This window comes from Panthera uncia (genome assembly GCF_023721935.1).
Source record: "Panthera uncia isolate 11264 chromosome A3 unlocalized genomic scaffold, Puncia_PCG_1.0 HiC_scaffold_11, whole genome shotgun sequence".
Lineage (NCBI taxonomy): Eukaryota > Metazoa > Chordata > Mammalia > Carnivora > Felidae > Panthera > Panthera uncia.
Window position 1 is genome coordinate 22,775,363 of NW_026057578.1, and position 25,771 is coordinate 22,801,133.

At 42.6% G+C, this 25,771-nt stretch overlaps 1 protein-coding gene across 1 annotated transcript in view; it reads right to left on the minus strand.

Annotated features, from left to right (window-relative positions):
• Positions 1-25,771, minus strand: part of CNBD2 (cyclic nucleotide binding domain containing 2) — a 50,655-nt gene that overhangs the window by 10,484 nt on the left and 14,400 nt on the right. Inside the window, exons 5-10 of the mRNA XM_049650872.1 lie at positions 23,191-23,347; positions 22,517-22,668; positions 19,788-19,941; positions 11,005-11,119; positions 4,862-5,039; positions 2,528-2,648 (exon numbers count right to left, since the gene is read on the minus strand). Of these exons, the coding sequence (XP_049506829.1) occupies positions 2,528-2,648; positions 4,862-5,039; positions 11,005-11,119; positions 19,788-19,941; positions 22,517-22,668; positions 23,191-23,347 (877 nt within the window). The remainder of the gene's footprint in view (positions 1-2,527; positions 2,649-4,861; positions 5,040-11,004; positions 11,120-19,787; positions 19,942-22,516; positions 22,669-23,190; positions 23,348-25,771) is intronic.

Sequence of the window (25,771 nt, forward strand, 5' to 3'; positions counted from 1 at the left end):
GAACGGGAGTTATCCATCCTCTGCTTTACAGCCAAGTATCTATGTAAATCATTTGGAATTCTTCTGAATGGGAGATTGGGTAAAAAAAGGAAATCCAAATAACTCCTTGACTTGAGTTAATAATAATAATGCAGCGATATTGGTTCATTAACTATAACAAAGATATTTTACTAGTGTAAGACATTAATAATAGAGGAAACTGGGTAGAGGGCATATGGGAACTCTGTATTATCTTCTCAATTCTTCTAAGTCTAAAGTCTAAGTCTAAGTCTTTATTAATTTATTCATTATACCAGTATGTACTCAGGGATATTTACTGTATACTTTGGGTTATAACCCAATACTATTTTATTTTGTTGCTCAAATTGTTCCAGCTTTGACCACTGGGAGCTCTTTCAGTTGATACCTGTGTCCCTTTGATAGGCCTGCCACAATCAATGTAGTGTTTTTGCCCAATACTTCCTTACTCCCTGGCACTACAAAATGCTCCAGGCCCATCTAGTCTATTTCCTGCCCTAGTCCTAGAATCAATCATTTTCCAAGAAGCTTGTTCCACTTTTTTATTTATCTATTTATTTACTTATAATTTTTTTTAAGAGAGAGAGGGGGTTGGGTGGGGTGGGGTGTTGGGGAGGGAGGGAGACACAGAATCCAAAGCAGGCTCTGCACTATTGCCCTATGCTGGGCTCAAATCCTCAAACCATGAGATCATGACCTGAGCCAAAGTCAGATGCTTAACTGACTGAGTCACCCAGGTGCCCCAAAACTTTGTTCCTCTTAATAAAGAATGGTATTAGAAACCAAGATCAGGGTGCTAGGAGTACTCACGGCTACTGGAGTGTCATTTCTTTTAGGCCCTGTCAGCTGACAGACCAAAAGATACATATTGATACACATATCTATAAATATTTCCACGTGTAACCATCTGTATTTATATTAAGCTACACAGGGGTTCATACTAATGTCTTCAACTAATCCATTACCACATGGATCATTCTAGCCTCCTCCTTGTTTATCTGTAAATTTCTACTCCAGTGGTGAGAAATCTGGCTGCCATGATCTGCCATTCACTTACTGAATTGATCCATTTCAGTACACAGTATCAGAACTGTTAAGCATCCACCCATGGGTAATAACTTTATCAACTAGAGTACAGTGCTCATGTGCAATTTCTTCAGCTTTCCATCTCACAGAACCCAGTCACCTCCAACGTTACATAGGTCAGCACCTTTTTCTCCCACTCTCTTCCTGAGGTTTTTTCACATGTTTGCAATACCATTAGATTCTCTGGTCATAGTCTGCATTCCCTCATGGGATCCTCTGCCTCCTAAATAACTTTTTTGCTGTTGTTTTCACAAACTGTATACATTAAGGTTCACTCTCTGTGCTGTAAAGTTCTATGGATCTTGTCAAATGCTTAAGGTTTTGTACCCAGCATTATGGTTTCATACAGAATAATTTTACTGTCCTAACAATCCTCTGTGCTTTACCTATTCATCCCTCTCCCTGAACTCCAAACCTCTGGCAACCACTGATCACTATCTCTATAGTTATCCCTTTTCCAGTATGTCATACAATTGGAATATAGAATACTTAATCTTTTCATACAGGCTTATTTCACTTAAAATAGCCATTTAGATTTCCTCCATGTCTTTTCATAGCTTGATAGTTCATTTATTTTTATCTATGAACAATATTTCATTGTATGGACCTACCAGTTTGCTTATATTAACTTGTATATTAACATACAAATTTTATAATGAGTTTGTCAACGTCCACAAAATAACTTGCTGTGGTTTTGGCCTGGATTGTATTGAATCTATACATCAAGTTGGGAAGAACTAACATGTTAACAATAGAATCTTCCAATCCATGAACATAGAATATTCCTCCATTTATTTAAATCTTCTTTGAATTTTTTCATTATAATCAATAAAGGGTTTTTTTTTTGCATATGGACCCTGAACATATTTTGTTAGATTTATACCTAAGTATTTCATTTTTGGTGTTACTATAAATGGTATTGTGTTTTTAATTTCAAATTTCAATGTTCATTGACTTATACCTTGTGATCTTGCTATAATCATTTATTCACTTCAGGAGGACTTTTTCATTTTGTTTTTTGATTCTTTGGAATTGTCTACATAGACAATCAAACACCTGCAAACAAAGACAGTTTTATTTCTTCCTCCCCAAATATGTTTGATTTCCTTTTCTTGTCTTAATGCTCTAGCTAGAACTTCCAGTACAATGCTGAACAGGAGTGGTAAGAGAGTACTACTTGCCTTGTTCCTGGATTATTTTAAAACAAGTCACAGATGTCATATCATTTTATCTGTAAGTATTTTGGTACATATCTCCTAAAAACAAGGAGTCTTAAAAAAACATAACCATAATACCATTATCATTTCTAAAAAAGTCAAAAATACTCCTTAACATCACCAAATATAGAGTGGAATGTTTTTAAACCTTTACTGCTATTACTTAACACTCCATCCCACATGAATGAGGCTCTCTGCACACTTACCACAGTTTCTCCTTCCTCTACAGTGTGGATCTTGATGTAGGCACCCACTGCAGCCTCCTCAGGGAGTTCACCATACTCAGTATTGATCATGGGACATTTGAGGGAATGTGGATGCCTAGATCTGAAATTTAACAACTTGTTAAAGAGGATTCATTTGTAACACAGCCAGTTCATGAGGTCCTGGACACTCTGCTGCATTTTAAGAACCTCCCCTTCCTGGAGAATTCACACCACCTCAGAAAGTGAGAAAACTCAAAATCAAGCCCTGGAAGAGTTTATGTCAAGAACGGAGAAGCTGAATAGTGGGGAGACTTAGATGAAGAAATAGAACCTCTTTAAACACTTGAAAGCTGTTATGTGGAAGAAGGGGCTGCTGATCTTATACAGCTGAGCCAGACCTGATGGGTGAGAATTACAGGCTGGCTGACGTGTGCTCAACATGAGGAAGAAATTTCTAAGTCAGAGGTGTCCAATATAGAATAGACTGCTCTGACACAGGGTAAGCTCTATGTCCCTGGGGACACAGCACAGGTTGGGGCTGTCCTTCTTGGCAGAAAAGCAAAAAGAGATGGCTTTGTTTGTTTGTTTATTTAACAGGTTTCCTTGGGAAGCCTGTAGATACTGTATTTTGTTCATGCTGGAATTAATTTTACACAGGCAATCCTGTTGTGCTTTCTTTGGTCTTGGGCAAGGTAGAAGGAAGAGACAGGCTATGCTATCTGGATTAGAGGCAGGGAAAAATAATTATTTATCGGCTGAGAATATAGCCGATATAGTCACCCAACTCATAAACTCACCCAACACATAAACAAGGCAGCCTACAGTTCTCACCCCCCAGGATGCATACATGAGTAGCACATGCCCAGCATGCCCTTTATTTTTCACTTCTGGGTCCAACCTGTCTGTTCTCCCTTACTGATTTACAGCAGAGGAACTGGGTCGTTCAATCCCTACTTTCCGAAGAATTAGGATTAGGACTCCCTCAGAAAGAATATCCATCAGAGGGAATAACAACTCAGAAGTCATGGGATGCTCCTTATGGAGACAGATGGGCTGGAAATGCTAATAGGCAAAGGACTTGAGTGAAGTGGTACTTGGGACAACATGGAGGTTGTGATGTTCCTATTAGTATAATTGTGATGGTTTAATTTTATATTTAATGAAGGAGAAGAGGTATGATATTGCTCTGGGTCCAGCACTGAGCTGCTTCTAGGCAGGTACCACTGAGTGTCCTTTCCTGTTCCTCAGCCTCTCTGGGTTAAGGCATAAATGCAGCCCTCATCGTGCATCCTCATTCCAGCCATGATAGTTGTACCAAAAAACAAGGCTGAGCACTAATAAGCTGCTCAGGTTTGAATCCTGGCTCTGCCACTTCCTACCTGTATGACCTCAAACCAAGTAGCTTAATCTCTCCCTGTAGCTTGGTTTTCTCACCTGACAAATGAGATGGATAACAGCACTTAATTCATAGAACTATTGTCAGGATTAAATTAGATAATCCAGTACCAGGCACAGAGTATTCTACAAGTGTCAGCTATAATTATCATTATCTCATTTAATTGCTGGCTTACAACGACGCCAAGACTTGAATCCTATTATCTACAGAAAAGGAAACTATGGCTTAGAGAGGTCAAGTCCCTTGCCCAAGTACACAGAGATAAAATAAGTGGCCAAGCCAGGACTTGAGCCTGGGTTGAACTGACTCCAAAGCCCAGGCTCTTATCTACTGCCTCCCTTAGATGGGTAGAATTTTCTGAAGAGGCTCAGAGTCAAAAAGAGCCAATAAGGGGTGCCTGGTTGGCTCAGTTGGTTAAGCATCCAACTCTTGATATCGGTTCAGGTCATGATCTCACAGTTTGTGAGATTGAGACCTGAGTCAGGCTGTCAGTGCAGAGCCTGCTTGGGATTCTCTCTCTCCCTCTCTCCCTCCCCATCTTGCGTGCACATGCCCACACTCACTCTGGAGCGTTCTCTCTCTCAAAAACAAAACCAAACAAAACAAAAACACAATAAAACAAAAAGATCCAGTGACACGCAGACAGAATATCAGAGCCAGATCTGTCCTGCCCCTTCTTCCTCAAATAGGTTCCCTGAGAAAGGAAGTAGCTGACCACCTAAAATGGCCCTATGGGTTACAGGCAGAGAATGCAGCTCCTGGGTCTCCAATCAAGCACTTCTATAGGCTTCCTTCCGTATATACCCCAATCTTTGTGCTCGAGCTATGCCTGCTACCGCCAGCCCCTCTTCAGTATCCCTGACATTCTGTCCTTTCAAGTTCTATCTTCCTTTGCAACCAGAATCTGGGTCCTTCTATCTGCCAAGCGCTAAGCTTACTTGATCTTCGGGCCCAAGGTCTTTGGAAGAGTATTTCCTGAGGTTTTAATCCTCCTACTGAAGCTGGACCCCTGTTGCTCCCAGGCTTTCTGGAGGTGCTTAAGTTTCAGAGTACTAAAGTCCTGTACAGGATATGATTTTATCTGGAATTCCTTAAATCTCTCCACAGGAGAAGGTTCTGTTAGAGAAAGCACAGAAAAACACATTAATGGGTCTTTGCATATAGGAGGGCTTTGCTGATGATGGTGAAAGGTATACCATCCTCACCTGCCTGGCTCGCCTGGTGCATGGGGAAATTAAGGAAAATAGAAAATACTGTGGTCTCCATGTATTGTCCCTTTGTGCCAGGCCCTTAGCAGAGCTTGCACATACATTACATCCAGACAACTGTCACTGGCTCCATTTAAGAAATAAAATTACCAGCAGAGATGGGGCACCTGGGTGGCTCAGTCGGTTGAGCATCTGACTCATGATTTTTGGCTCAGGTCATGATCTCACACTTCATGGGATCGAGCTCCACGTCTGGCTCCATGCTATCAGCAGAGCTTGCTTGGGATTCTTGCCCTCTCTCTGCTCCTGCCCTGCTCACTCATGCACGTGCACACTCTCTCTCAAAAATAAATAAATGAACTTTAAAAAAAAATGAACAGCAGAGAGTTGAGGTCACCCAGGAAAGGGCTGAAGCTTAGAACTGAACTCAAATCTACCTGATTTAAATCTCATGTCTTTACAAGGGGGCCTGGGTGGCTCGGTCCATTAAGCATCTGACTTTGGCTGAGGTCATGATCTCATGGTTCAAGAGTTGGAGCTCCACATCAGGTGAACATGAGTTCCACATTGGGTAAATGCAAGCCCTTCTTCTCCTTCTCTTTCTCTCTCCCACTCTGCCTCTTGTGGGACTGATTCTCTCTTCCCCTTGCTCACTTGTGCTCTCTTTCTCTTAAAAAAAAAAAAAGAAGAACAGCTTCTGTCTTTCCACCAACAGATCATATGATCGTATTTATCTGGGACTGGGGACAGAGGCAGCAATAAAAGATAAATAAATGACGAGCCATAGAATCTTGGATGAGGTAATTTTCCAGCACCCTCATAGGATTATTATAAGAATTACAGATAGGAGCGCCTGGGTGGCTCAGTCGGTGAAGTATCCGACTTCAGCTCAGGTCATGGTCTTATGGTCATGCCCATACGTGCCCATATGATTCAAGCCCAACGTCAGGCTCTGTGCTGACAACTCAGAGCCTGGAGCCTGCTTCAGATTCTGTCTCTGTCTCTCTGCCCCTCCCCACTCACACTCTGTCTCTCTCACTCTCAAAAATAAACATTTAAAACAATTAAAAAAAAAAACAATTAGATAAAGTATGTGCTACACCCTGCACAGTGCACTTAATATCCCCTCTATGAGAGTTAACAAGATCACCAAGAGAATACTACTCAGAAATAAAAAGGAGGAAACCAACTACTCAGAACACAATGCTGAATGAAAAGAAGCTAGGCACAAAAGAGTACATATTGTATGGTTCCATTTATATGAAACCCTAGGAAAGATAGATCTAACCTATTGCAATAGAAAGCAGATCAGTGGTCACCTAGGGTCGAGATGAAGGGTAGGAATTTACTGGGAAAGGACACAAGGGAAATTTTGGGGGGATGGAAATATTCTGTAACTTGACTGTCGCAATTACCACAGATATAAATTTGTCAAAATTCATTGAACTACACATTTAAAATGTGTGCATTTTATTGTTTGAAAATTAAATATCTGTAACTTTGATTTTAAAGATAGATCTCCTAGGGCACCTGAGTGGCTCAGTCGATTAAGCCTCTGACTTTGGATCAGGTCATAATCTCACAGCTGGTGAGTTCAAGTCCCACATCAGGTTCTCTGCTGTCAGCATGAAGCCCACTTGGGATCCTCTGTCCCCCTCTCTCCCTGCCCCTCCCCAACTTGCACACATGTGCACTCACATGTGTGTGCACTCTATCCCTCTCTCAAAAATAAATAAACATGAGGAGCGCCTGGGTGGCTCAGTCGGTTAAGCATCTGACTTGAGCTTAGGTCATGATCTCGCAGTCTGTGAGTTCAAGCCCCACGTCAGGGTCTCTGGTGACAGCTCAGAGTCTGGAGCCTGCTTTGGATTCTGTATCTCTCTCCCTCTCTCTCTGCCCCTCCCCTGCTTGGGCTCTGCCCCTCCCCCCCCCCCCCCCCCCCCTCTTCCTCTCTCTCTCTCTCTCTCTCTCTCTGAAAAATAAAATAAAAATAAACATTAAAAACTTTTTAAATAAACATATATATATATTAAGGGTGCCTAGGTGGCTCCGTCAGTTAAGCAGCTGACTTTCAGCCCAGGTCATGATCTCACAGTTGGTTTATGGGTTCAACCCCGGCATGGGGCTCTCTGCTGTCAGTACAGAGCCCACTTCAGATCCTCTGTCTCCTTCTCTGTATGCTCTTGAATGCGTGCTCTCTCAAAAGTAAATAAACATTTTAAAAAATTTTAATAACAAAATAAAAACAGATCTTCAGTGTTAGAGTCAACTATTAAAATTAATGTTAATAGAAATAATTCCAAAATCTATAAAGAATAGGCCTAGATTAGCAGAGAACATACAAAAAGCCCTGAATAAACCTTTTTACAAGGCTTTTTTGTCAATATCTATCAATATTTTAAGTGTGCATGGCCAGCATGCACTGGATCAATTACTCGATTCAGTAATTCTAAGATTTTATACAATGTTGCCTTGTACACATATGCAAAGATAAATACACGATGAAATTCACCACATTAGGGTAATAGTGAAAAATTGGAAATAACTCAAAATATCTGTAAAAGGTCATTGCTTTAATAATTGTGGTATATACATACAGTAGGATAAAACTCAGCTATTAAGAAACACAGATATAAAAAAAAAAAAAAGAAAGAAAGAAACACAGATCTAGACTTCTGCTTCCAGCCAAATGAATTAACAAGGACTAGACTTACTCTCCCACCTGAAACTACTTTAAAAAACCAGCATAAATGTATGAAAAAAATGGCTTTCAAGATATTGGGCATCAGGCCATGAAGAACAATCATCCCTGTAAGATAGAAAACAAATGGGGTGAGCCCTACTATTGCCCTAGTTTACTGCCTAGAGCTTTTGGAGGTTTTCTGGGCCATGTTGCAGGGAGGGGGAACCCAGGTGGATCCCATAAGTTTCCCTGAATTGATGAGACAGAACTGAGAATCTAGGGAGGACAAGACAGCAAGAGTTCACAAAGCAGAGTACCAGAGAGCACAGAGATGCACAAAGAAAGAACTCTGAAGATCAAGGTATAATAAATGGAAACACAATGCATGTTTATGGGTTGTAAGACTGAGTACTGTTAAGATTTCAATACCACTCAGATGGAGGTACAGATTCAATGCAATCCCTATTGAAACGCCAATGACCCAAATGACACGGCACCTGGGTGGCTCAGTCGGTTAAGCATCCAACTTTGGTTCAGGTCATGATCTCATGGTTCATGAGTTCGAGCCCTGCATCAGGCTTTCTGCTGTCAGCACTGAGCCCACTTCAGATCCTCTGTCCCCCTCTTTGTCTGCACCTCTCCTGCTTGTGCTTTCTCTCTCTCTCTCTCAATTTTTTTTAAAAAAAATCCCAATGACTTTTTTGCAGAAATAAAAAAAAATCCTAAAATTCATATGAAATCTCAAGGGACCCCAGATAGCCAAAACAATTTTGAAAAAGAACAAAGCAGAAGGGCTCACACTTCCTGATTTCAAAACTTACTACAAAACTACAGTAATCAAAGCAGTGTAGTATTGGCATAAAGACAGACATATAAGCCAAAAGAATGAAATAAAGGCCCAGAGATAAACCCTCAGATATATGGTCAAATGATTTTAGCCAAGGGTGCCAAGACTATTCAATGGGGGAAAGAACAGTCTTTTCAATAAATGGTGCTGGGAAAATTGAATATCCACATGCACAAGAATGAATTTAGACGCTTACCTCATACCACATATAAAAATTAACTCAAAATGGATCAAAAACCTAAATGTAAGGCCTAAAACTATAAAACTCTCAAAAGAAAACATAGGGCAAAAGCATCACAACATTGGATTTGGCAGTGATTTCTTGGATACATACTAAAGGCACTGGCAATAAAAGAAAAAAATGGACAAATTGGACTTTATGAAAATGTAAAAAATTTGTGCAAAAGACACTATCAGCAGAGTAAAAAGGCAGTCCATGGAATGAGATAAAATATTTGTAAACCACATAACTGATAAGGGATTGATATCCAGAATATACAGGAAATTCCTAAAACTTAACAAAAAAACAGACAAGCAGATTTTAAAATGGGCAGAGAACTTGCATAGACTTTTCTACAAAGAAGATATATGAATGGACAATAAACACATAAAAAATGATAATAATAATTAGTAGGGAAATATAAATCAAAACTACCAAGATACTATCTCATATCCATTAGGATCAATATCATTTAAAAAAACAACAACAACAAAGAGGGGCACCTGGGTGGCTCAGTTGGTTAAGCATTCAACTCTCGATTTCAGTTCAGGTCATGATCTCATGGTTTGTGAGTTCCAGCCCTGTGTAAGGCTCTGTGCTGACAGTACAGAGCCTGCTTGGAATTCTCTCTCTCCTTCTTTCTCTGCCCCTTCCCTGTGTGCATGCATGTGCACTCTCTCTCTCTCTCTCTCTCTCAAAAATAAACATTAAAAAAACCCAGAAAAAAACAAGTGCTGCTGAAGATGTGGAGAAATTGGAACACTTGTGCATTGTTGGCAGGAATGTAAAATGGTGCAGCCACTATGGAACACAGAATGGAGATTCCTTAAAAAGATTAAAAATGGAATTACCATATGACCCAGCAATTCCACTTCCGGATGTATATTCAAAAGAAAACGGTCTCAGATAACTGTACACTCATGCTCATTATTCACTATTCGCTAAAATGTGGACGTAACTCAAGTGTCCATCGATGGATGAATGGATAAACAAAATGTGATATATATATATACAATTGAATATTATTCAGGCTTAAAAAGGAAGGAAATTCTGACACACTACAATATAGATGAAGCTTGAGGGCATTATGCTAAGTGAAATAAGCTAATCACAAAAAGACAAAAACTGTATGCTTCCACTTATATGAGGCACTTAGAGTAGTCAAAAGCATAAAGATAGACAGTAGAATGGTGGTTGCCAGAGGCTAGGGGGAGGAGGAAACGATCAGTTATTGTTTAGTAGGTATAGTTTCAGTTTTACAAAATGAAAAAAGTTAAAGAAATGGATGGTGGTGGTGGCTGTACAATATTATGAAGATATTTAATACCACTGAATTGTATGTTTAAAAATGGTTCAGAAAATTTTATGCTATGTGTATTTTGCCACAAAAAATAAATTTTGGGTAAAAAATGTTATGGGATGCAGCTTTTTCTCTGGTGGATTGGCAGTGGAAAAGAGAGGGAAAAAAACTGACATGAGAAGAGAAATGACATTTCCTGAGCACTAACAGGCCCTGTCCATACACAATCTGATTCAGCTTCCCTAGTAACCCCTGTGATAAAGATAACAAACATCTACTATACACTAATGCAGGCAGTGTTCTAAGAGCTTTATATATCCATTTGCTTAATTTCATAACAAGCCTATGAACTTGTTTTATAGAGTCTGAGGGAACTGATCCACAGGGACACAGTCACTTGCCCAGTATCACACAGCCCATAAGAGGAGGACCCTGGATTCAAACACAAGCAGTTTGGCTCCCGGGTCTATGCTCCTAACCATGACACGACCATGACAGATATGAAGAAACCAGGCCTAGACCCTTTAAGTACTCATCAGAGTCACTCAGCTAATCAGTGAGATTCAAACCCAGCTCAGTCAAGCTCCAGGCTCCTTTCCACCCCTCTCCCTCAAAGGGAAAGCCTAAAAAGGAGGAGCTGGAGGGGGGGCAGGAGCCTCTCCTGGCAGGGCCATGTGGGCCACGTTTGCACAGCTGGGAGAAGAGGGGATCAAACCAGACATCCTGCAGGGCCTTTCTAGCTCTAGAGGTCTAAGATTCTATGGGCTGAGAACTGGAAGCAGAAGGGCCCAGGCGCCCCCTGCTGTGCGCAGCTGCCAGTTACCATTGAGGTGGGTCTTCAGAGATGTGTCGTCTATCAGCTCCAGATGCTGCCAGATCCACTTGTAGTAGAAAGGCGAGGTCCCAAGGTCTATCAGACGCAGGACTTCACAGCTGCCCTGGAAACATCAAGGGACACTAACAATGGGGCTAACTCCTGAGGCTCCAGGCAGGCCAGGCTTTGAAGATAAGCTCTCTCTATTGCATCTTACCCCCAGTTTACTTGGCTTAATGCAAGTGGTTTCGGGTTCCTTTTTCTTTTTTTCTTTCCTTCTTTTTTTTAATGAAAATGTTATGTACTCATCACAAGTTCAAATAGCTAAATAGGCATAAGAACTAAATAAATGTTGGCATTGGGAGAAAAATCACCATAGAGAATATGATTGGGACAGTTGGGTGAAAATAATCACTTAAGGGGTGGTTCAGTCGGTTGAGTGTCCGACTTCGGCTCAGGTCATGATCTCATAGTTTGTGATTTTGAGCCCCATGTCAGGCTCTGTGCTGACAGCTCAGAGCCTGGAGCCTGTTTTTGATTCTGTGTCCCCCTCTCTCTGACCCTCTCCCACTCATGCTCTGTCACTCTCTCTCAAAAATAAATAAACATTAAAAAAATTTTTTAAAGAAAATAATCCCTTAAGTATATAGGGGTGAGTATAACAAATGATATTTAACTCTCAAATGATTCAGGCAGAGAAATAGAGAGAGAGAGAGAGAGAGAGAGAGAAGCAAATGTGGCAAAATGTTAGCAATTGGTGAATCTGGATGAAGTTTATACAGGAATTCTTTGCACTGTTCCTGCAAATTTTCTATAAATTTAAAACCATTCCAAAATTAAGTTTTAAAAATATTCAAACCAAACAAAAGAGCATAAAGAAAGTCAAAACTATTTTCATCCTAACACCCAGAAATAACAAGTAGCATTTTGGTGAATATTGTTTCAAACTTTTCTCTGTAAACATAATACATTAGTATTTTTTTTCATAAATGAGTCTCTTTATGTAAATAGATCATTGTAACCTTTTTTAAGAACTCAATAATATATCAAGGACATCATTTCATGCCAAGTAATATGGTAACATTATTATTTTTAGTGATTGCATATCATTCTATGTATGCCATAACTTACATACAATTTAAAATAGGAACTAGTTGAGCAAAAGAAGTCAGACACAAAGAACACATTCTGTATGATTACATTTATATGAAGTTCAAGAATAGGTAAAAGGGCGCCTGGGTGGCTCAGTCAATTAAGTGTCCGACTTCAGCTCAGGTCATGATCTTGCAGTTCGTGGGTTTGAGCCCCGCGTTGGGCTCTGTGCTGACAGCTCAGAGCCTGGAGCCTGCTTTAGATTCTGTGCCTCTCTCTCTCTGCCCCTCCCCTGCTCATGCTCTGTCTCTGTCTCTCAAAAATAAATAAATGTTAAAAAATTTTTTTTAAAAAGAACAGTCAAAAGTAATCTTCTGACTTTGTGGTTATCTTTGGTTGGGGGGGTGGGAGTTTGCCTGGGAAAGTGTACAAGGGAGCTTTCTAGGGTACTAGAAATGATCTCTATCTTGATTTGGGTGATGCTTACACAGATATATACATATATAACAATTCACTAAGCTGTAAAGTTTAGATTTCTTTATCGCACACATGTTACACCTCAAGGAAATATTTTTGAAGATTAATATTCAGTTCTTTCTGTCAGTATTATATATATAATTCTGATCTTGTTCAGGACAGTAAAATCTCCAGTTTACAAAACTCACCGCCTTTCCAAACTCTCCTGCACTGGGGGTAGCAGTGACCCCATTCTGGCTACTGACATATAAGTGGAAGGCTGATGGATAAAACTCCCTGGAAACCTGTGGTTGTCCTTCCCCCTTACCTCTGCATAAAACTCATATGTGATGGCTGGAGGTGAAATAGTCACATCGTGACCATTAGGATGAAAGCTATATGCTGTGGACGATGAGGGGAGATGCTAGAAGGGAACTGGGGTCTTGAAGATTTCCCCAAACAGCTGTTCTAGCCCTGGATTGCTTAATTCTAGCCTCTCTACTGCAAGACAAAAGGAAATTACTATTCACTAAGCCACTGCAGTTGGGTTTCTGTGACAGCAACTTTAACTGATAATCTTGTACACACATCTTAATGCCTAGAGTGGTCATTTAGTTCACAAATCTCAAGTTCTCCCCCTAAGCATAAGTCAGGATTGTTTTTTTTTTTAATCAGATATGGCCTTCTTACTTGCATTGGCCACTTTCCTAAGCAAAGTGACTCTGATAATGTGAGTGGAAACGTTAACAGCCCATGCTTGATTCTCAACATTACCTTCCCCTGTCCTATGGACCATGGAAGCATAGGTGAAGATAGTCGCCAGTGGCCTGGGTCCCTGAGTGACCATAGAAAGCAAGACCTCCTGCTGATCAAGCAGTGGGGACGAAGGAATGCATCTTTGTTAGTTAATCCACTGAGATTTGAGGATTGCTTAGAATTGCAACAAAACCTTGTTTATCCTAATATAATGTGCATGTTTGATTATCCTTTGGGATTGTTTCCTACTAGCATGTATGTTTTAAATGTTGACACACATTGCCAAACTGCCTTGCAGAAATGTTAGTTTACACTCTCTTCAACAGTGTATAACAGAGCCTGTTGTGTCTTTGTATTACATTGAAAGCTGGGTTTTCACAATCTTTTTTATTTTTTCTAATCTGGTAGAAAAGATATGTCATTTTCTTTTTTATTTCATATCTTTATAAAACATTACCTTTTTTTAGTAGGAACTGTAAGAGACACATTATACTTAAGGTTCAAGCTCAACTACTGTTGAAGAGGAAAGAGAAGGGATAAGACATTTATTAAGCCCTTATGATATGCCAGGTGTTGGTCTTGGAGGCTTAGTGAACATTTACTCAACATTTATCAACAAGGACTACAGGTGCCAGAGAAACACAGGTGAACATTTTCTTCTCAGGCTCTCGTGGGTGTTTAACCCCATCTGTACCTGTGTAGAAAACAATTTCACCATGTGTCCCCAAATGATAAATTGTTCCAAATGAATTGGTTATGGGCATTAACTATGTTTTCTAAGCCAATAGGAAATCACCTTCCCTAACTTTCCCAGGTCCCCAGGACACCCAGGCCCCTCCCTGCTATCACCCTCCAGTGGCCATGTTCGTGAACTACAGGGGTCGGGACCTCCCAGTCTCAGATGAATGAATGTTCTAGCAGCTGGCCTGGCAGGAAATGAAAATGGGACAAAAGAGCAATCCCTTTAGAAAGGGCAGGTGCTTTTCAACTCCAGCCAGAGGGGGCCACATCACAATACAGCCTGGTGTTGCCTGATCTTCTGAATATTCAAAAGAAGCCAGAAATCCGAAATTTTATTTACAATCGTCACAATAACGATTAAATCAACTTTCAATAAAACACTGTAAAGGACAGATCAAACTCACCTACCAGCCAAGATGCTCCCTCCTTGCTGTCACTTTGTAACATCTGCATTATTTTTCTCAGAATGAAGTTCAAGAGCGCCTGCATTAGATTCACCCTCTACGCTTATTCAAATGCAGATGGCCAGGTTAATGAATAAGAATCTCTGGGGTCTGGCAGAAATTTGCCTTTTTAAGAAGCCCCCTAAGTGTTCTTCATGCTTACTCAAATCTGGAAAAACTCTTTCCTTAAGTCAGAGTTCTCCACGTTTAATGTGCATCAGAATCACCTGGAAGGCTTGTCAAGACAGATTACTGAGCCACCACCTCTGAGTTTTGGATTGAACAGCTCTTGGGTAGTCCTGAGAATCTGCATTGTTAGTAACTTCCCAGGTGATACAGATGCTGCTGATTCAGTGACAATACTTAGAACCACTGAACTCGAGGATGAATGTGAACCGAGTAAATCTGGGCTAGACTAACTCTCATCCTTATAACAGACTTTATGAGGTAAGTAGTTCATTCTGTCTTATGGACAAAGAAATGGAGGCTAACACAGACTAAGAACTTTCTGCCGGTCAAGATGTAATCATTTGATTAGAGCAAGTCTTGCAGATGTCAGGGAGGAGGAGGAATTGCAAAATATTCAGGCTGGCCTTCAGGGTTTGGCACTACCATTCTCTCTTCTAGGTTCTCCCTGCTCTCCTCACATGACCATCCTTTGGGTCAGATCCTGTGCATCCAATCCCTTATAGTGTAGAGGCTGCAAGCCAAACACTCCCAAACATCTCCGAAGCCCTCTCGCACCTAAGAAGTTATTTGGGTTCCACTGCCCAGATGCACTTGGGCAAGGCTTGGTTTTGGACTGCAGGATATCTACTGTGTTTGTGGAGGCAGTGGCTACGGACGTGGCTTCCTGAATGTGGCAGGAGCAGCAGCACCTGTGACTGTCCAGTTCTGGACTCTGACTTGGGGTCACATGGGGGTCATGTTCAGTTGAAGTTCTGTTCCTTCAGGCCTCCCCCTCACCAGTAAATCTGTTAGCCATTCAACATCCTGCAATAACTCCCCTTCTGCTTATGTTAAGCTAGTCTTGACTCCCTACTCTGGGACTGAACCCAAAATTAACAACACAAACACACCCCTAGTGATAAGTTTAATAATCGGCTCTCTGGAAAAATGTATGCATGTCTATAAATCTTACTCTTATAAAGGGTGTGTTACACACAATTTAGAAATAATAAAATATACTGTACTCTTATTGAAAGTTCCTATATATAAGGGTGCCTGACTGGCTCAGTTGGTAGAGCATGCGGCTCTAGATCTCAGGGTCCTGAGTTCGAGCCCCACATTGGGTGTGGAGCCTGCTTAAAATAAAAATTTTTTAAAGAGGTTGCATATAGCTAATGGATTCTCACAGAAGACTGTTGTGGGCTCTGGCTGAATTCTTGTAACCAGGGCCAATCTATAGTCACAAGTCAACTGTGATTTGACAAGTTAAGTTGCATCCAATCCACACTTCTCCCAATACATTTTTAAAAAGTCTTTTTTAGTGTCTATTTTTAAGAGACAGAGAGAGACAGAGTGCAAGTGGGGGAGGGGCACAGAGAGAGAGGGAGACACAGAATCCGAAGCAGGCTCCAGGCTCTGAGCTGTCAGCACAGAGTCTGATGCAGGGCTGGAACGCACAAACCACAAGATCATGACCTGAGCAGAAGTCAGATGCTTAACCAACTGAACCAGCCCCCCGATATATTTAATATTATTAAGAATAGTTTGTAATCTACTGGCAAACTACTTCTCACCTTTGTATAAATTATGTTCATTAAATGGAAACCTTCTTTAGTTTTAGTGCTACACATACCAGAATGTTGCTTGTTCATCAGCAATGTAACTTCTCTGATGAATCTATGATGAATAATTTTAATTTTTTAAAGTTTATTTATTTATTCTGAGAGAGAGAGTGTGTGTGTGAGCAGAGGAGGGTAGAGATAGGGAAGGAGAGAATCCCATGTAGGCTCCACACTGTCTGTGCAGAGCCCACTGTGGGGCTCACTCTCACAAACCATAAGATCATGACCTCAGCCAAAACTAAGAGTCAGATGCTTAACTGACTAAACCACCCAGGCACCCCTATGTAATTTCATTTTTAATAACTATTGTATTTATTATCTTGGAAAATTCCTGAAAACTTAATCAGCTCTCACAGCCCAGTAAGAGCCAGCTCCAGCACACAACCAATCTTGCCCCCTTCTTTTGTTTAACTGCCCAATACTTCAAGGCTCAACTCCTGCCTCACCTCCTTCAGGAAGCCTTCCTTACAACCTCCAGCCTTAAGAGAGATTCCCCCTCTTGAGTCCCTAGAACTCAAAAAGTTTGTGCTAATCACTTGGTAGTTGGCATAGACAATTTTGTCTCTGCTCAGAACCTAATGGAAGAGACATATAAACAGGGAGAAACAGTCTTTTCCATCTTCATATCCCTCCAGAGCATGAATCAACCTTTGCACAAACTCAACAAATGTCTGCTAGCTTAATATGAGCAACAGATATATGGGAGATACTAAAAGTTTGGATGGCCTTTCTTAAGGTATCTTAACCTCAACTTCCTCATTTGTAAACTTGGAATAATAATATCTTCCTCAGGAGCGCCTGGGTGGCTCAGTCAGTTGAGCATCCAACTCTTGATTTTGGCTCAGGCCATGATCCCAGGGTCGTGGAATCAACCCCTGCATTGGGCTCCACACTGAGCATGGACCCGCTTAACATCCTCCCTCTCTCTCTCTCTGCCCCTCTCCCCTACTTGTGGACTCTCTCTCCCAAATTAATAATAATAATTATTATTATAATAAATATCTTCCTGATAGAGCTATAGTGAAATGGTACTATGTACACAGTTATTCATCAAAACACTGTTTGAAATAGCAAAAGATTGGGGCAACCTAAATATCCATCAATAAGGAACTGGTTAGATAAATTCAAGTACAAGCATACAGTGAAACCCTGCACAAGTGGTAAAAAAGAACAAGTGGGTTCTTTATGTACTGATATGGAACAATCTACAGAAACACTCTTGAAACAGCAAGGTGAAGAACAGCCTGCATAATTCGACGTCATTTATGAAAACAAGGAAAAAATATACATATGCATTTGCCTCTATACACAAAGAATAGATGCAGGACAGACACATGAGAAAGCAGTGACAATGACTGTCTCTGGGGAGGAATACTAGGTGGCAGGGGGAAAGAGGTGAGAGGGAAACATTACTCTTTTAAACCTTTTGAATTTCAAACCATATGCATGTATTACCTGTTCCAAAATAAACAAACAAACAAAAATTAACAATACTAGTAGAACCCATGGCACAGGAGCAAAGGGCCTCAAAAAATGGTAGTTCTCATGGTGATCATGAAAACTACTGAGGGGTTGAGCAGAGTCAACAACTGACAGAAAGATCGACTCAAATTGCAAATCCCAGCTCCTGAGAAGAGCTTTGGATAGTCAGACAGATCTGTATTGAACCTGGCTTCTGCCCCTCATCGACTATGTGATCTTGGAGGAACCACTTCACCTTCCTATGCCTCAGTTTCCACCTCTGTACGATGGGAATAGCAACACTACCAACCTCCATTGGGCTGCTGTGAGGCCAAAATGAAATAAAGCATTCGAAGCACACAACCTGGGACATAGTATGCACTCAATAAATGTTAGATTTTCTTTTTATTATCAACCAACACAGAAGTTGGCACAAGACAAAAAGCAATTCACAAAAGACAAAATTCAGACAGTAAACAAACATGAGTAATCTCACTAGGAATCAGGAAAAATGTAAATTAAATCCTCAATAAGGTGGCATTATAAAATTGATGGGGCGCGTAGGTGGCTCTGTCGGTTAAGCGTCCAACTTTGGCTCAGGTCATGATCTCATGGTTCGGTTCGTGAGTTCGAGCCCTGCATCGGGCTCTGTGCCGACAGCTTGGAGCCTGGAACCTGCTTCAGATTCTGTGACTCCCTCTCTCTCTACCCCTCCCCCGCTCGCACTCTGTCTCTGTCTCTCTCAAAAATAAATAAAACGTTAAAAAAAATGTAAAAGAAAAATGTTGAGGGGCACCTGGGTGGCTCAGTCATTTAAGTGTCCAACTCTTGATCTAGGCCCAAGTCTTGATCTCAGAGTCGTGAGTTCAAGTTCCACACTGGGCTCCACGCTGGGCACACTTTAAAAAAAAAAAAAAAGACTTTTGAAAGAATGCCTGGCAAGTTTGGCAGAGGTGTGTGGCACTGGCAAAGGTGTGCACAGCTGGAAGTTAGATAAAGTGGATCTTTTTGGAGAGTAACTTGTTCCAAGATTCATAAAAATGATGATACCATGCAATTCTGCTTCTGAAAATCTACTCTGAGGTGATGAGCTCATGCGTGATTTCTTCCCTCTTTCCAGAACTCTGTTTTATGCTGTGGTCATATCACTTCTATAATTTAAAAATTATGATTTTATGTATTTATTTTTTTATTCTCAAGTTAGTCAACATACAGTGTAGTCTTGGCTTCAGGAGTAGAACCCAGTAATTCATCTCTTACATATGACACCTAGCGGTCATCCCAAAGAGTGCCCTGCTTAATGCCTGTCACCCATTTAACCCACCCCCTCACCCCCAGCAATCCTCAGTTTGTTGTCTGTATTTAAGAGTCTCTTATGGTTTACCTCCCTCTCTGTTTTTATCTTATTTTTCCTTCCCTTCCCCTATGTTCATCTGTTAAGTTTCTCAAAATCCACATCAGTGAAATCGTATATTTGTCTTTCTCTGACTGACTAATTTCGCTTAGCAAAATACCCTCCAATTTCATTCACATTGTTGCAAATGGCAAGATTTCATTCTTTTTCATTGCTGAGTAGTATTCCATTGCGTATATATACCACATCTTCTTTATCCATTCATCAGTGGATGGACAGCTGGGCTCTTTCCATAATTTAGCTATTGTTGATAGCACTGCTATAAACATTGGGGTACATGTGCCCCTTCAAATCAGTAAAAATTATAATTTTTAAAACTCGCCTGGTGTCACTAAGATTCAAGGGCCAAAATGCATAATTTAAGTATGTATCTGTATATAAATAAGCATGTATATGAACTTAAGGAGCAGGTACCCCTGTGGCCCTCTTTCTAATATAACAGCTGTGTGTCCCAAAGTTCACAGCAACCCTCGGAAGGAGGGAGCCCAAACGGTGTGGTATGCCTTTTGCAGCTAACACATAGAAGCTCAGAGAAGGAGGTGTTGCAGAACAGGGGTCAGACCCTGCCTGTGTGGCCACAGGACATTATACTAGGCATGCCTTCCCAGCTTCCACCCTCCCCCATCCTAGACCTCTCACCTTGCAGACAAACATGATGGAGGGTGATTCTATGAAGTCTTTTAAGACATGTAAGTATGGCCATAGCTGGCCATACGAGAACTTCTCCACCTTCCCCAGGGTTACAAGCTTCCAGAGCTTTTCATCAGACCACGACTCAAACAGATCCATCTTCCTGAGGGTAAAATCCTGTTAGAATTCATTGGCCCTCATCACAGAATGTGCCCTGCTCTCAGCAGTTTCCAGAAAGGGAACACATTGTCTTGCTCTTGCAAGTGCCCGAGGTGGAGGATTTTACTTGCCCTCCTGTTGCCTCCCCTGGCCTGTGGCAGCGCCCTGGGGTTCTCTCCTCTGCTCTGCTTCTCTTCCTTCCACTCTTCCCTCCAGGGGCTTCTTCCTGGCTCCATCGCCTAACCTTGTACTCACTAGGCTAGTCTCATTCCAAGCAACTGAGAGTTCCTCACTCCAGCTCACCTACTATTCTGCCCCCAGCCCAGCAGTCCTGACCTTACCTTTGGTTTGGGCAGCTCACTCCAGCTTCCTCCAGCCTATTAGCTTCAAATATTCCAGGCTGTGGCCAGTGAATGGGAAACTTCTGGACTCCCCTCTTTTTTTTTTTTTCTATGACTGAAGGCCCACTCCACAGTGCCCCGCCTTCCCCTGAGCTCCTACACCACCAGTCAGGGGCTTGCCTTCCCTCACACACAGCACCACAGGGGCTGCTAACAATCATCTCATGTTTTCTCAGCTCCAACAAATTATGAGGCCAGAACTCGGATGACTCAGGCCTCATCAAGGGCACTGAGTTCCATCCACAACACCAAGGGGGAACAGGGACGGTGCCATGTCCAAAGAGGAAGGGTCTGGAGACACAGGAAGGAAAGCAGGGTCACCACAGAGGGAACACCTATGGGGCCACACACTTTCCATAATCATCTCATTCAATCCTTACGATGATGTGGCAGAGATGAATCATTATCCTCACTTTGCAGAGCAGGAGACTAAACTCAGAGAAGGGAAGTGACCCATCTTGGGTTACATGGTTAATAAGCCCAAGAGCTGAGATTGCCACTCAGCCCTATTCTTCAACTGTGTGAAGACAGGAAATGTTCCTCTCTGCAGGACCAAGTCCTCCCTTCGCAGGCCCCAGCCCCTCTTACAGCCCCTGCTCTCCCACTCCACTCCACCCCACGGGGCAGCCCTCTGCTCACCACACTGCTCTAGAGGCGCACAACCCTACAGACTGTATTTTCAGGGCCAGTGCAGATACTTCATTTGATTTTCAGTCTTCTCCTAAAGACAAGTAACTAGAAATGATTAAGTGAGCACCTGCCTGTGCTTGGCGCAATGACAACACGAGGGTTACCATGGTAAAGGTGCCAATCTGCCCTCACTGCCATAGTGCTTCCTGAGGGGTATATAAACTGTAAAGGTGGTACTATATGATCAAGAAGTACAGTTTGAGGGTGCCTGGGTGGCTCAGTCGGTTAGGCGTCTAACTTCAGCTCAGGTCATGATCGCACGGTTCATGAGTTTGAGCCTCACATCGGGCTCCATGTGGACAGCTCAAAGCCTGGAGCCTACTTTGGATTCTGTGTCTCCCTCTCTCTCTGCCCTTCCCCCATTTGTGCTCTTCTCTCTCTCTCTCTCAAAAATAATAAACATTTTTAAAAAATTATAAAGAAATACAGTTTGAGGGCTCCTGGGTTACTCAGTCGGTTAAGCGTGTGACTCTTGATTTGGGCTCAGGTCATGGTCTCACTATCGGTTGTGAGATTGCGCTCCATGTTGGGCTCTGCGCTAAGCATGAAGGAACCCCAAGGAACCTCAGGCTTGCTGAAAGCACACAGTGAGTCACACTTGAGTCAGCGCTAGAACCCAAGTCTCCAGAAGCAGACATCTATTGCTTTTGCAGCCAAGCATCAGGTCACCCTCTCCCCCAACTGTACCCTGATTTTATTTTGGGGGAAACTTCTTCTTGACTCTCAGACAATCAGAATGTCACTGACCCACGGATGAGTCAAATGAAGACAATCTGGTTCAGAAAGAACAAATCAGGGCCCCTGGGTAACTCAGTCAGTTAAGTGTCCAACTCTTGATCTTGGCTCGGGTCATGATCTCATGGTTCATGAGTTCAAGCCCTGCATCAGGCTCTGCGATAGTGCAGAACCTGTTTGAGATTCTCTCTCTCCTTCTCTCTGCCCCTCCCCCCAAGTGTGCTCGCTTGCACGCGCTCTCTCTCTCTCTCTAAAAAAAAAAAAAAAAGAATTACAGTTTGGCTGGGGCTTTAAAGAAACACAGGGTGTGATAGAAGCACTGTGGGGCACTCTCTCTATTCTTGGGTGAGCGTAGATGGGGTTGGTTAGTGAGGTGGGGCAGTGAAGCCCAGGGACTTGCGAATTGAACATCCCAAGCCTTGCTTTTCTTAGCTATGAACCAGAGAGAACAAGAGAAACAATGTCACAGGTAAAAAGCCTTGATACAAAGGGCTTAGCACCCTGCCTGGCCGAGCAAGTGCTCCGTACGTTACCTATTCTATTAGTACCATCCCACAAGGAAGGGATGTTTGAGCTGAGACCTGAAGGTATAGTAGCAGTTTGCTAGATGGAGAAGTTGGGTGGGAGGTGTCTCCTGTCTCAAGAGCATTCCAGACACAAAGAAAAGCACCCACTATTTCCCACTGGGCCTAGGGCAAAGTCAGGCACCTAATAAACACCCAGGGGGAAGATGTTGGCTGATGATGGGAGTACCTAAAAAATTCAAACCGATGCTGAGCATCCTTTTGGAATTCCTGATCCAGCTTATTAGCAAAGAAATCTTCTCTGTCGACAACCAGGAACTCTGTTTCTTCCATACAGACCACGGTGGCCCTCCTTACTGAAGGACTCATAAGGCCCAATTCCTGTTGGGTGAACACAGGCAAAGGCAACTGAGAGGCTACCTCTGGCTTTCTACTCACAGCCTTGCCCACCGCTTTCCTGCTTCCATCAGCCCCCAGAAATCTCTATTCCCCAGACTGCAGATTCCTGGCTGGCCCTTCCCACCTCACTTCCCACCTCTAGGTGCTCACTTCCCACCTCTAGAGGCCCATCCCCTCCCTCTTAATATGCTGCCTATGGAAAAAGAGGCAACAGGCTTGACCAGACAAGAGAGAGGAAGCTGGAGGAGCCTGACTAAGGGGTCACTGCATCCCTGTGTTGTTATACAGGAAACATATTTCTTTTTAAACATCACAGGCGAAGGAGCCAGGCTTGGACATCACCTGGTCTAGTCAATGGGCTGGTGACAGGTTAAGGGCACTGGGACCCACAACAGGGCATGACTCACACAGAGGAGAGGGCAGGACTGGGCCTGGCTGTTCTACCAAGAGTCCCGTCAAGCCCCCAACCCTGCCCCAGGAAAACAGACCTTTCCCTGTACTCACCCCAAAACAGTCGCCCTTGTGCAACAACGTTGGGTGGGGGTCCAGGAAGGCACTGCTGCCATCCTCATCCTCAGTCACTGCGACTGTGCCCATGTAGATGAAATAAAAGCTGTTGCCCCTCTGCCCCTTCTTGACCATCACACGTCTGCGACCAAACCTGAGAAAAGCCCAAAGCCAGTAGATCTAGTAGCAGCAGGGAGCCTGGCCCCCTGGGAGAAGCTCTGGCCTGCTTGTGCTCTTTGCTTTGGAGCATGAAGGCACAGACTGGACTAGAAGGGACCTCATAGCAGCCCAGGCCCAGCCCCATCAACCTTGACCTCTTCACTAATGCTCACCTAGTCGCCTGCCTCCATCAGAACGCAGCTTCCTGAGAGCAGAGCCTTTGTCAGACTGCTTAGACATACAGTAAATGCTCAGTGAACAGCAGTTGAATGAATAAATGAGCAAATACTGAAAGTAATGAGTGAGTAGCTAAATGCTGAAGAGCAATGGCTTTCAAGTCAGACCTGGATCCAAGTCCTGATTCTGCCACTAGCTGTGTGACACTGGGCACTCATATTCTCTCTCTGAGCCTCAGTTTCTTGTCTGTAAAATACAGCTGAACATACCTAGAAAAGGATAGACAGATGGGTCTTGTTATAACCCCTAAGAGCTCACTACACAATTGGAAACCATTAGGGTAGAGGTGCCCAGGTCCAGAGCAAACTGGGAGTTTGCTCCTAAGCTTAGAGGAGGAAATTTTCTGTATTTCAAATGTAAGTTCAAATTTCACTTCTTTCAAGATTCATTCATTTCCTTCATTCATTCAATAAATTAAATAAATACCAACTGTGTCTATCAGACACAGTGAAAAAGGACAGATTTTGTTCTGAAAATTATGGTCACGCACAGGGACTAAAGTTTAAAAATGCTTTAAGAGAGGTAAGCACAGACTAATTCAGAAGCATGGAGAAAGGGCATTTAACCCAGTTTAGGAAAGCCATGGCAGGCTCCAGAACAGTGTCTAGAGTCTTCCAGGTAGACAGAGAGATGAGAGAGTGTTCCAGGCAGAGGGATGACCATGTCCAAAGGCACAGAGGTGGCTGGAAGCAAGGCGTGTTCAAAGGAATAACAGTAAGCTCCATTAGAAAGGACAGTGGAAAACAGGGAGGTCAGGGGAATAGTGGGAGAGAAATTTGGCTGGGTCCAATCATAAGAGAGTACAAAAATTAGGCTAACTTTGGATTTTACCCAGAAGGTAATGGGGAACATTAAAGAGGAGGTGGCCCAGACAACAAAGTCTAGATGGGAGAAGGCAGGCACATTCAGCTAGGAAATGACTTTGTGGATGAGAGAGCATGGCCAGTGTTCTTCCAAGAACAGACTCCTGGAGCCGGAGCAGAAAAACCCTCAGAAACTGTCTAGCTCAACCTACATTATGCGGATGAGGGAAGTGGGGCCCAAGGAACCCCAGGCTTGCTGAAGGCACACAGTGAGTCACACTTGAGTCAGAGCTAGAACCCAAGTCTCCAGAAGCAGACATCTATTGCTTTTGCAGCCAAGCATCAGGTCACCTTTTCCCCCAACTGTACCCTGATTTTATTTTGGGGGAAACTTCTTCTTGACTCTTGGACAATCAGAGTGTCTGACCCATGGATGATTCAAATGTAGCCAATCTGGTTCAGAAAGAACAAATCAGGGCATCTGGGTGGCTCAGTCGGTTAAGCGTCCAACTCTTGATCTTGGCTCGGGTCATGATCTCATGGTTCACGAGTTCAAGCCCTACATCAGGCTCTGCGATAGTGCAGAACCTGTTTGAGATTTTCTCTCTCCTTCTCTCTGCCCCTCCCCCACTCATCCTTTTTCTGTCTCTCTCTCTCTCATTCCTTCCCTCCCTCCCTCAAAATAAATAAATAAACTTAAAAAAAAGAAAGAATGAATGAACAAACCCCAAGGCTGTGACTTGAAAGACCAGGAAGAAATATTCTCTTTCCCAAAGGACTGAGACTGGAAAGAGGAAAATTTGGAGCCATGGTAATAGCAGCCATCTTGCTGCTGTAAAGGAGAGTCTAGCTGAGAAAGTGGTTTATGAGAATGCCATGTGAGGTGGAGAGAGATAGACAGACACTGGGTCCTGGTGACACTAGGCCCCTGGATTCAGCTGAGTCGGAAGCTAGAGAGCTATCCCAGCACTTTTCAGATACATGAGTCACTGATGCATTCCCTAGGGCTGGGTTTTCTGTGACTTGCAACTGAAAGAATTCTGTCTGATCTGCTAATTTCCAGTCCTGAAAATAATCATTGGGGTGCATGTGCCCCTTCGAATCAGCATTTTTGTATCCTTTGAATAAATTCCCAGTAGTGCAATTGCTGGGTCATAAGGTAGTTCTATTTTTGATTTTTTGAGGAACCTCCACACTGTTTTCCAGAGTGGCTGCACGAGTTTGCATTCCCACCAACAATGCAGTGGGGTTCCCCCTTCACATCCTTGCCAACATCTGTTGTTTCCTGAGTTATTAATTTTAGCCATTCTGACAGGTGTGAGGTGGTATCTCATTGGTTTTGATTCATATTTCCCTGATGATGAGTGATGTTGAGCATC